The sequence below is a fragment of the Ooceraea biroi genome, chromosome 1 (assembly GCF_003672135.1).
Source record: "Ooceraea biroi isolate clonal line C1 chromosome 1, Obir_v5.4, whole genome shotgun sequence".
Taxonomy (NCBI): Eukaryota; Metazoa; Arthropoda; class Insecta; order Hymenoptera; family Formicidae; genus Ooceraea; species Ooceraea biroi.
This window is the reverse complement of record NC_039506.1, coordinates 3254560-3265456: the sequence shown is the minus strand read 5'-3', so window position 1 is coordinate 3265456 and position 10897 is coordinate 3254560. Positions and strand designations below refer to the sequence as shown.

The 10897-nt window shown below is 42.5% G+C and overlaps 2 protein-coding genes across 4 annotated transcripts; one reads left to right on the top strand and one right to left on the bottom strand.

Moving 5' to 3' along the window:
* The first annotated feature begins 815 nt into the window (after positions 1 to 815).
* On the top strand, positions 816 to 4822 carry LOC105280382 (major facilitator superfamily domain-containing protein 6). 2 transcript variants are annotated; one of them, XM_026974167.1, is made up of 11 exons: positions 816 to 1188; positions 1510 to 1618; positions 1697 to 2055; positions 2149 to 2259; positions 2340 to 2610; positions 2682 to 2875; positions 3032 to 3351; positions 3440 to 3615; positions 3699 to 3866; positions 4396 to 4503; positions 4577 to 4822. In XM_026974167.1, the coding sequence occupies exons 2-10, from the start codon at positions 1555 to 1557 to the stop codon at positions 4464 to 4466; spliced, it is 1734 nt and encodes a 577-aa protein (XP_026829968.1). In that variant the 5' UTR covers positions 816 to 1188; positions 1510 to 1554; the 3' UTR covers positions 4467 to 4503; positions 4577 to 4822. The 2 variants fall into 2 exon arrangements, with proteins under 2 accessions (XP_026829968.1, XP_011339197.1); XM_011340895.3 differs by having other exon boundaries at positions 818 to 1188; positions 4396 to 4822.
* Positions 4823 to 5544: 722 nt separating this feature from the next.
* On the bottom strand, positions 5545 to 10820 carry LOC105280381 (hamartin). 2 transcript variants are annotated; one of them, XM_011340894.3, is made up of 15 exons: positions 10702 to 10820; positions 10010 to 10285; positions 9657 to 9922; positions 9110 to 9340; positions 8837 to 9030; positions 8638 to 8750; positions 8229 to 8476; positions 7837 to 8166; positions 7554 to 7751; positions 7188 to 7476; positions 6887 to 7113; positions 6678 to 6803; positions 6359 to 6595; positions 6149 to 6245; positions 5545 to 6062 (listed from the first exon to the last, which is right to left on the bottom strand). In XM_011340894.3, exons 2-15 carry the CDS (start codon positions 10116 to 10118, stop codon positions 5545 to 5547), a joined length of 3183 nt encoding a protein of 1060 aa, XP_011339196.3. In that variant the 5' UTR covers positions 10119 to 10285; positions 10702 to 10820. The 2 variants fall into 2 exon arrangements, with proteins under 2 accessions (XP_011339196.3, XP_026829957.1); XM_026974156.1 differs by having other exon boundaries at positions 8229 to 8470.
* Between the last annotated feature and the right edge of the window lie 77 nt (positions 10821 to 10897).

The following is a 10897-nucleotide window of genomic DNA, read 5'->3' as shown; positions in this document are numbered from 1 at the left end:
ACAATCAACATGTCACAAAGTCAGTTTAACATTCTAAAAGAAGTTAAAATAAATCTTCAAATAATCATGAACTTTGACATATAAAATAATCAAATTTACTAAAATTAAATGTTTCTATCAAAAATAATTTAAGTTGAAATAATTACTATCATGTGTTAATATAACATAAAAAGTAAATGTTCATATTGTATAAACGAAAATGCTCTATCAACTTTTCTGATGAGTTATTGTAACTTCTCTTCCATGTAGTTTTCAATTACTTTGTATGTTATTTTTACATCACACTTAAAGTTACAATAACAAAAATAAATGTAAAGTATTGTGTTAATTACTTAACATTTCTAGTTTGTCAAGAAGTAACATATGACGAATGAGTTACTTTAACTTAAAATTTAGAGTGGACTTTCTGGGACATGCAAAAAATGTTAAAATTAACATTTTATTTTTTACTGTGTACATGCCTATATATTCTACTTTAAGTGCGCGTAAAAAATGCAGTTCTAAAACAAGCTAGTCTCTTACGCAGATTTATCATAAAGTTCATTAATAGAAGAGTTACAAAATCAGAGAAATTTACAACAATATCTTTTCTTCTTTCTTCGCGCATCTATACGTAACAATATAACAAGATATGCTACGAGATGTTTTTTTTTAGCTAGTTGAATAAAATGCGTGAATTCTGTGAATGATACTTGACAGATGCAACCCCAGCACAATCGGCAAGTAATACGATGCACGGTTGCAGAAAAAAAAGAGGCGAACCTGATATGCAACGTGTTCGAAAACGCATGCGACGAGGCTCGGGTATCCGTGCGCATGTTGAATATACCGCAAATGAGTTCAAACGACGGACACGAAACGCACGAGGATCAAAGCCGGCTTGTGATCGGCGTGCCAATTCCGCGAACGAGGTTACGCAACGGGCTGATAAAATGACAAAAAAGTAATCATCGTCGGAGCGATACATCTGCTCCTTATCTGCCGCGTTCGTGATTCACTCGATATCGTGAAGTACGTACTTGGTGCGCGCAGCAGGTTATTGGAGGGACCTGTCGAGTGCTGTCGAGTAACCTTCGTACAAAGTGCAAAGCTCGCGTGCAGGTTTTGGGTTAAGCGTGCTCACCATGTGAGATGGTGGATTTCGGCACGCTCAATTAGCACGCCCGTCGCATAATTGTTAGGTTCCAGGTATGTGAATCAACAGACGCGACTTTCGTTCTTCGTCGCTGCGTCCAGCGTCGCCCGTATAGGTTGTGTCGTAATGACGAGAACTTTTGTACCTCGCGTTTCATCGTATCCGTTCCCACGTCGCTGTCGTGGACTTTACATGCGTGTTACGATGATTTATTAATCCTTTTATTTAGTTTTTATTTTATATGTTATTAAATTTATTAATCAAGATGTTGCGTTCCTGAAAGGAGGTTCCTGTTATCTTGCTTAATTGACTATGACATAATTTGCTCTAATGAACGTGCACGTGACACATTACGGTTTCTCCTGCTGTTGCAGGTGCAAGTTGAATAACCACGCTGGTTAATCACACACTTTTACATCATGTTTCAAAATATAGATAAGGAATTAGTTCCCATAAAGGCACATTATTTTCTTTACAATGCTGGTAAGTCCAAGCACATGTCGATTGTTGTTAAGATACCCTCTGCTCCTCGTGTTAATTGTTGTTCATTGATATTTGCAGCAACGGGACCAGTAGTGCAATTTTTACCGCTAATTGGCAGACAACTGGGTTTTACTGCGACATTAGTCGGAACGATATACACAATATTACCGATCTCCGGTCTCATCGCGAAGCCACTATTTGGCACTCTGGCCGACAAGTTCAGATTGCACAAGACTTTTTTCTTGTTATTCCAAGCTATACTGGCGATAGCCTTCTTCACTGTTTACTTTATACCTGAACTAGACAGGAGCGCGAATATTATTCTTGTCTGTGACAAGAATGTACCATTCTTAGAGATTTGTCCACAGCACGAGTTCTCAAAGGAAACGTTGGACGGTGTGATAACGGAAAATATATATTCCAGTTCACTTTGCAGGGTACGTAAGTCCTGCAAAATTACACGCAATAAATATAGCGTTATTCTCTCATGTTGAATGAGCGACAGAAATGATAATTTTTGCTGTTTGCAGTTGTCCTGCAAGGGAACACCTAATGGCTACATAGAACTGTCTGGCAGGAATATTTCCATTAACAGCACATTCGAGTTTGGTGCAGAGTTTGACATATCACAAGATTTACTTGTAAGTTTGTTCACCGCGGACTCTTGCCTCGTTCGATGTAGGAGCAACATTAAGTTTGTTAATCAGGAAACGACTTACAGACGAAGGGCTGCGTAGACGTAAAGGTGCACAAGATTTTCGATACCACTGCGCATTTTCCAGTATGCGGTAGCCAGCTGAGGACTTCGTGCGTGGCAACGTGCCACAATAATAGCCAGTTTAATAACCTTCTGCGAGAGGCGAAGGACTCGCACAGCGATACGATGCATTCCACGTATCAATTCCAAATGTTCCTGTGGGCGGCCATAGTAAGCTGGGTCGGTATGGCTGTCGTGGTCAGTATAGCCGATGCCATCTGTTTCGATCTTCTTGGTTCGTATGGTGCACAAGTCGCATTAACCAGTGCTTTAACTGGCCATCCGTTATCACACGTTCCGCCTCAGGTTACGAAAGGAGGAACAATTACGGGAAACAGAAGATGTGGGGTAGCATCGGTTTCGGTATCTTCGGTATAAGCACGGGCTACCTGGTGGACGTTCTCAGCGAGGGCCAGAGCAAGAAGGATTACACGTGCATATTTTACATCATGCTAGTAGCCATGATCCTCGACATCGTCGTCTCCGCGACATTGAGAAAAGTATGAAATGTTTCTTCCCCACTTGCACGTCACGCGCGATCGGGCTTTACGTTTAAACTTTGAGAATCGGGATCGTGTACGGAAGTCTTCCTTACTTCCATTTATCAAGAGAATCCAAAATTGGCAGGTAATGGGAGAAAAGCAGTATCGTTACAGAGAAATGCAGAACGCTCCGCGGAACCGTCGTTATTCTGGGAGCTGTTGAACGTTGTCAAAGAAGGAAGGGTATTGTCGTTTGCCTGGTGGTGCGTAGGTGCTGGCATGTGTACAGGTGTCATATGGAACTTTCTGCTCTGGTATACCGAAGACCTCACCATCGGCTCGCACGTCGAGTGGATAAAAACTTTACAGGGCCTCATGACTGGCGTTCAGTGCTTCCTAGGGGAGCTACCGTTCAACTTTATGTCGGGCATCGTGCTGAAAAAGCTCGGCCACATCAACGTCATGAGTCTTGTGTTGGTTACTTACGCAATTAGGTAAATAAGTCCTTAATTAAGTCTTAGATTTAGTTAAATATATACGATGTTCGCGCAATTCGTTAAAGACATTGATTCAATCTCGCAGGTTTATGGCGTACAGCATCGTATCAAATCCTTGGCTGTTCTTAATCCTCGAGTTGCTCCACGGACCCTCGTTTGGCTTGTGTTGGCCGACAATGGTATCCTACGGTGACAAAGTAACACCGTCTGGCACAAAAGCTACCATGCAAGGCTTCATTGGTGCCGTTTTCGAGGGAATTGGTCGGTTATTGGTTTGACATAGCTATCAAAATTGTTCATCTTACTTAATTTGACTCGTCAAACTCTTGCATTATCCATTTTAGGAGTGGCAAGCGGCAGTTTTATATGTGGTCGGTTGATAGACGCATATGGAGGCGTCGTAACGCTGAGAATTTTTTCAGTGGGTGCACTCTTGTGGTTAAGTGTATTTTGGTTGGTGGAACTCTTAATGAGGAAGATGAAGGCCTATCCGTTGGCTCAAGGCCATAATCGTGAGTAACGATTATGTGGATATATAAATAATGAAGCAAAAAGTTAGGTGCACTGTTTTAGTTTCTGTTAATTAAAAAAAAACACAGTCTTATTAATCCGTAAACGTGCAAGAGATTATAAAATATTTCGAAACAATGTCTCAAAATTCGCGACGCATTTGAATAACAGATGCTCTAAATAATCAATTAGATCTTAATATTTTCTTCAATTATAAACGATTGGCGCAGATAATAATGAAAATAAACGTTTTAGTTAGTTTATATAAAATTTACTTCGATAGAACTTTTTTCAAACTTAATTATAAAAATACGTGTTAAATGTTAGAAAGTTATGTTAAATTGTTCTCTAAAAAGAATCTCGACTTCGGTTTGATTGGAAAAATCTCATTAAAATTCAGTTCACGAATTGTGGATGCTACATTATATACATTTGCACACATTTGTACTTTAATTTAATTCAACAGTTATCTTTTTGCATATTCAACATGAACATGATTAATAATCCGTGTTCTCCTTGTTTTTTTTTCAGATTTAGCGAATTATGCCAATCCAGATGACGCTATTCTCATGACGATAAGTCAAGAATTACAAACCTATTAACAAAAAGCTATATTTTAACGAATTCTTATTTATGTGTATATATATATCCATATATATGTGTATATATATGTATGTATGTGTATATATATATATATATACATATCGTATACATATATATATGACGTGAAAATATTGTCATAATTGGAATTGAACAAGTTTAACATCTTTCACTGATTGAAAGTGTATACTCAAAGAAGAGAACTCTTTATCATCGTGATAGCTTTTTGCAATATTGAGAAGGAATTTTCATTAGTCAGTATTATATCATAACTGTAAATTATGTTGCGTACATGTTTTCATTTGTAATATATACTTTTAACTAATATATACTTTTCTAAACTATGTATATATATATATATATATGTATATTTTCTCTTCATTTGCCTCTTTTCATGTTTCCACGCAAGAATGATAACCACAGGAATTGCAATTTAGCAGAAATATTAATATTACTGTATGACGTAGTGTGTATACATATGTACAAAACGTTGACGTGACAAGTAGATTCTGAAATTCATGCGTTACGTGAGTAAAAAGAGTTTAGTTATTCTAGTGTTCCGAAAACGTTGAGATTGTTGAATCGATAACGGTGAATAATTTCAATGATCCCTCAATCGTGCTAGACTAGAACACATATCGACGGCCATTGCAGGCTTTAGCAGCATTGTCAAAGCTGTCAAAGAAAGAGCGGCAGGAGCGCCGGAGAAGAAACAGCCGGGAGTAGCATGCCGAGCGCGGAGACAAAAATGATCAAAAGTCGGTCAGCAAAATATCTCAACCAATTTATTCACTGTGAATCCATTTTTTTCAAGAGCAGAGATATACCAATGCTAACAAACTTAGCATGCCAGTTCGATCGCAATCAGCCGATTAGCAACTTTCTTATGAATCTCGTCTACTCTATCGATAAAAAGCTACAAATAACTTTCTTCCCGTTCGTACCGCAGCACCAAGTAAGGATCGCGCATCTATGTATAAGTCTCGATATATCGTTCCCGCATATATCGTTCGTTGATGGTATACAAGGGGCAGAGGGGGAGGGGGGGGGGGTTACGTTGCAGCAGATATTTCCGTGCCGTTAGTCTTGCTTCAGTGATCGTTGAGAGACGAAACGCGATGGCGGGATGGCTCGACTATTACTTGGTACGGGTTCTATCATGGCCTGTAGGTTGGAGATCTCGCCGGTCGCGGTATCGCAGCAGTCGTTCATAATTATCCCGGCGCCCGAATGGATAAACGCGAGGCTGCCTTCGCTGGACGACGCTAAGCTGGTCGACAGAGGCGGAGATCGTTCCTTAGGCGATGCCGAGGAGGCGGGATTGGCCATGGGTGAGGCGTTGACGCACGTTACCGTCTCCAGTTTACCGTGCAGCTCCAGAATACGGCCCTCCAAGAGCAGATTAATCTCCACTTGCGCTCGATATTTTGATTCGACAGCTTCCAGCTCAAACGCGTGCTGCTCCTTGGTTTCCTGTAGGAGCCGTTGCAGATCCACCAGCTGCGCCTCCTTGCGCGCTTCCTTATTCTCTAGCTCGCTCAAGCGCGCCTTTAGCGCTTCCAGATGCGACGTTCGTGAGTCCAATTGTCGGCGAGTATCTGTAATACAAGCTCAATTAGGAAGTACTCGTGACTCGCATTTCGCGCGTACTTTTTTTCGGATTCGCCTGTACACGGAAACTTACTATTCACTTCTTCTGTATACGACTTCTGAAGCTGCGTCGCTTCTTGCTTAAACGTTGGTGAAAATGTACCTGTGTTTTCTTCTAGTCTTAATTGAGCCTGCAGGAAGAAAATAATTATGCTCGTAACGCACAGTAACATTAATTTCTTACAGATAATTTTACTCTTTTCGAGGACTACATTTGCCAATTATTTTATTCGAAAGAAATTACCTCTCCTAGAAGCACGAATTTCTTCTGCATAGTATCCAAGATGCGCTCCAGCTCTTTCCCACGATCCGCGGCTTTTAACGCCGCCTTAAGTTGTTGTCCCGCGTTGAAAAGCTCCGCTTCCGTCGAGCGGAGCTGCTGCTGTGTTTCAGCCGCCTTCTTTTGCTCGCTCTTTAATTCCAACTCGAGACACTCCAAACGATCTTTGAGCGTGTAGCTCTGTTGTTGTTCTTCGATACACTGTACGCACGGAAACCAGTTACAATTAATTTTTACGACATATTCTCGTAACAAAGGTGAAACAAGAGTAAGGAAACCATACTTTAGCTTGCCAATGATGCATAGCTTCTTTATATTGTTCTTCGGCTTGATGCGTCTCCTTCTTGTTGTGTTCCAATTGCACTTTCAATTCCTCTGCTTCTTTCTCTATCATCTTCAGACGGTCAGTCTGCAAGAGAAACAATGCCAGATCTGTCAAGTCACGTAAAACCTTGACAAACATTATTGCAGGATAGAAGAATATGAACGAACCAAAGCGAGATTATGCTCTTCCGAGGCTCGCGAATCCCTCAATTTACCGAGCAGACGACGATTACGTTCAGCATGTATTTCTCGCCGTTGCCGCTCGAATTGTAATTGCATTTGCATAAGCTGAAGTAACTGGTTAGCGCAGGTTGAGTCCACATCGTCGTCTCCTCCGTCTTCCTCTCCATCATCCTCCGCTCTCTTCTTTTCTTTCTGCCTGGCATTGTGTGGTCCTTTAAAGAATCGATATTTTACCTCGCTCGCCGGAAGCAGTAATTGCATTATATTAAATTATATGATGACTTACTTGTTTTGCTGTTGTTGCTAGAAAAATTGTTCGCTCTTGTGCAAGCCTCGATATACCGATCGAGCATGCTGATCGGCGACAGTCTTGAATCGGAAGCCTCTTGGCTAAAGTTTTGGCTACTTTGATCCAACATTCCCAGCAGCAAGTGCTCGTACGGAAACAAATCGCACGTCTGAGTGCCAATATCCTCGCATATTCTCGCCCTTCTCAACTTCACTTGCTCCGCTGTGTCCTCGCTGCTGCATTTTTTCTGCACTGCCATTTCCGGGCAAGATTTAGAGCGTTGGATCTGGAAATACGTTTTCATCGTTGTTACAAATGCAAAGTCTCGAGTGTGGCTTTCCAAGATTTCCCGAGATACTCCACCTTGCGCAACACGTTTGAGTTGGAGCGTTCCGGTGGAACGTGACGCTGGGAGTACAACCGCAACTGATAAATCTTTTGCGACAGATCGGCGAAAATGCCGTACGCGTTCTTCTCGTTTCGCGCCTCCGCGAACTGTGGTACAACATACTTGGGCATCTCAACCGCACCGTTACCATGCGAGCTGACAATCTCCAACACCTGCATCACAAAGTCACACGGTACAATACGGTTTCTACATTTTAGTTCGACGCAACAGCGAACGTATATTGTAAATTGCACGAACCTCTTGATCCTCCTGCCAACAATCGTTCTTCCCATTCTGACTTATGTCCATGTCCAAGAGCCTTCCGTTCTCCTCGCTGCTAATCACTAATTTTTGCGACTGTTGAACACTTTGTCTGTCCGTCATAATTTTATTAATTCTATGCGAAAAAAATCCGTGTGTATTCACCGCAGTATCCGCGCTTCTCACTACAATACCAGAGGAGTTTATAGGAGCGTCGATGTGTATAGTGGGCGTCGACGGCCGGGAAGATGCACCGTTGCCCAATACGTTCAGAGCGCGCACTGCGCCGGACCCCGAGGACACTTGTCTCGATAACTTTCGTAGATCCTACACCGAGTACGATTTCATTAATTTTTTCCCATGCAACGGAAGAGTCATGTTTCCCGTACCTTAACAGGAGTTGTTTCAGGGGTGGCCTCGATTGCCGCCTCGGGCGGGGAAGTACCGCTCCTATTGTTATTAGGCGTCGGCGGGGCTGAGCGTGGCTCATGAGATGCGTTTTGAAATGACGGACTATGCGGCGGCACTGCCATGCTCGGTGACCAGAATGTATCGTCCTCCCCGTTCCTAATCTCCGTAGTCGTTACTCCGCCGCAAATGTTGATCGGTGCGCAGCTGACGGAAGATTGATCTGCAACTACGTAAACGAAACGTGTAAACTATCCGTTGCATTTCTTAAAAGGAGAAAGAGTTCATCATTTAGATCACGCGGAATTAATTTCTCTTACGCGACAACAAACATAACGTAAACGTCATCTCGAGCTGAGAATCAAACATGAATATGGCGATGGTGCTCACCTAGAGGTGGAGTGCACCGAGAATTAACTACGCTTAATATCTCTTCTCGACATTTGTCTAATGTAAAGCGGCCGCATTCTATCACAATATCGTGATGCTCCATCTTCTTCCACCTATCACGCAATAAAAAGAATAATTTACCATGACAAGCCAAGTTTATGGAAAATTTTTAAAATATGTAATAAGTGCATATGTGTACCTAGTGGCTGAAATTTCCGCATCCTTGGACGCTGTAACAAGTAAAGGGTGCATACGCACAGAGTCCAACATGGGCCTAATGGTATGAGTAAACGTAGCCAATTGATCGCGCTGAACGTATTGTTGTTTCAGATATGATATAAAATTGCAAGGGTACATTGCATACAGTCTATGAAACAAGCTGTATAATCCTACCTATAAATGGTAATGTGATAAGTGATTCTGTTAGACCCGCTAGACTTACTTCGCTCATAAAATGATGGTAAATATTCACCTGCAAATGTATGAGGTACAAGTGGTCCTTATCAATGACATTTGGTACTGTGGTCGAGGTGAAAGGGGTAGAAGGAGAAAGTAAGGACGACTGATGATGATAATAAGAAGCCAGACGGCCGAATACCTCAAATATTTCTGGTAGGTATGGCCCTAGAGCAGCAGGTAACATTGGTAACAACATTACTAACAGAAGAAGGGCGCTCATAAGTGGTAACACATCTGCCTCCACCTTGAAAAATACAGTTTTGTAAAACTGTATCTATTTAACCCCTTCCAATATTTAAAGTTACTTCTGGATCAAATACAAATATATTCTAACATGTAAAATAGTCTTCATTTCCGAGTTACGTGAAAACTTTATCGGACGAACGACGATTGGCATATAAAATGTGTATTTACGTGTATATTCAGCGTAAACCAGTTACAATGTGCATTCGCTAATTATATAATAAGGTATATACGACGAATTAATAAAGATAAGCTTACGCATGTACACATAAATAAGTATATACACCAATATCCAAAAGAGGGGAGAAACCGTTTACCTTAAGTAATCTGAGTAGATCTCTGAATAAAGCATGATTGGCTAGTTTGTATAACCAAGTAGGTTGACGTCTGGCTATATGCCCAAGCAGTGTGAGTGCCTGAATTCTCTGTCCACTATTGCCAGATTTTGAAAGTAGATCTGATAAACGATCCAATAGGTGTTTGTCGTGCGGATCCCGGACTCCAGCCAATACTTCGGCAGTCCTTAAGGAAGTTGTGGACAGATAATAATCGAATAATCCATTTACCAACCAATTGTCCTTTGCTGCAAATCATCCAATACAGTTAAAAGACGTCTAAACCCGCGTCTACGAGTGAAGTAGGGTGAAGTAGGATGCAAGCGATTACTCACTGCATAAGAAATGATCATGGAATACTTTCTTGATCTCCTCAACCTCCCCGATCTTATTAGATTCTAATAGATGGAACAGATCGGCGACACCCGCGAGACCGACGCTCATCTTGACGGTGAACGGTGAACGGCTCGGTTTGCAAGGTGCTATTCTATCATGATCGTCCGATCACGCGGTGGAAGTAGAAGTCGGTTTAGTATCGTCGTCGCTTTGGGCCATCGGTTGTCTGTCATGCAAGACAGGCATCGTACGGTGTGGCAGAGATGCTAAAATACCTGCGAGAAGAAAACGGATCTGTCAAGGGGAGGCAATCCTGACTCCACCGTGCCAGGTAGGTTTTACGGTTACTCGAGTATCCCAGGCTCGCGGGCTGCTCCCGCGAATCGACAGAGCAGCACGGGAGATCGACCGTTCCGCGCAGGCAGGACGCTCGACGGCACGATCGCGCGATCAGTCGCACGCGAATCACCGTCGGATTTACAAACTGTCAGTGCATATTCTTCTTTTTTTCGGTCGACGAAAAAAAGTGTCGGCCTCGGTAACCCACGGTGTAACCGCAAAACCAACGTTCCTCGGCAGTGACCGGTAGGACAGCGGAGTCGCGCGAAACGCCGCGACGGGCGTTCATCGTGGTGCCGGATAGCCGCGACGTGCCTCGCGCGCATCCGGACAAATTGACAAGACAACTCACCCGAATTTCATCGAGTATTTCGAGCAGATTCCTGTGAGTTCTATGGCGACTCGCGAGCTCGGGTGGCGGTGGGGTTGGGGGATGCGGGAGACTTCCATGTATCTTTTCCGGGCCCGCTGCGTGCTGCCATCTGATCATGCACATTAATTTGCATAGACCTAGATCGATGCGCGTTGAAAAATCCTTGAACCGCGAT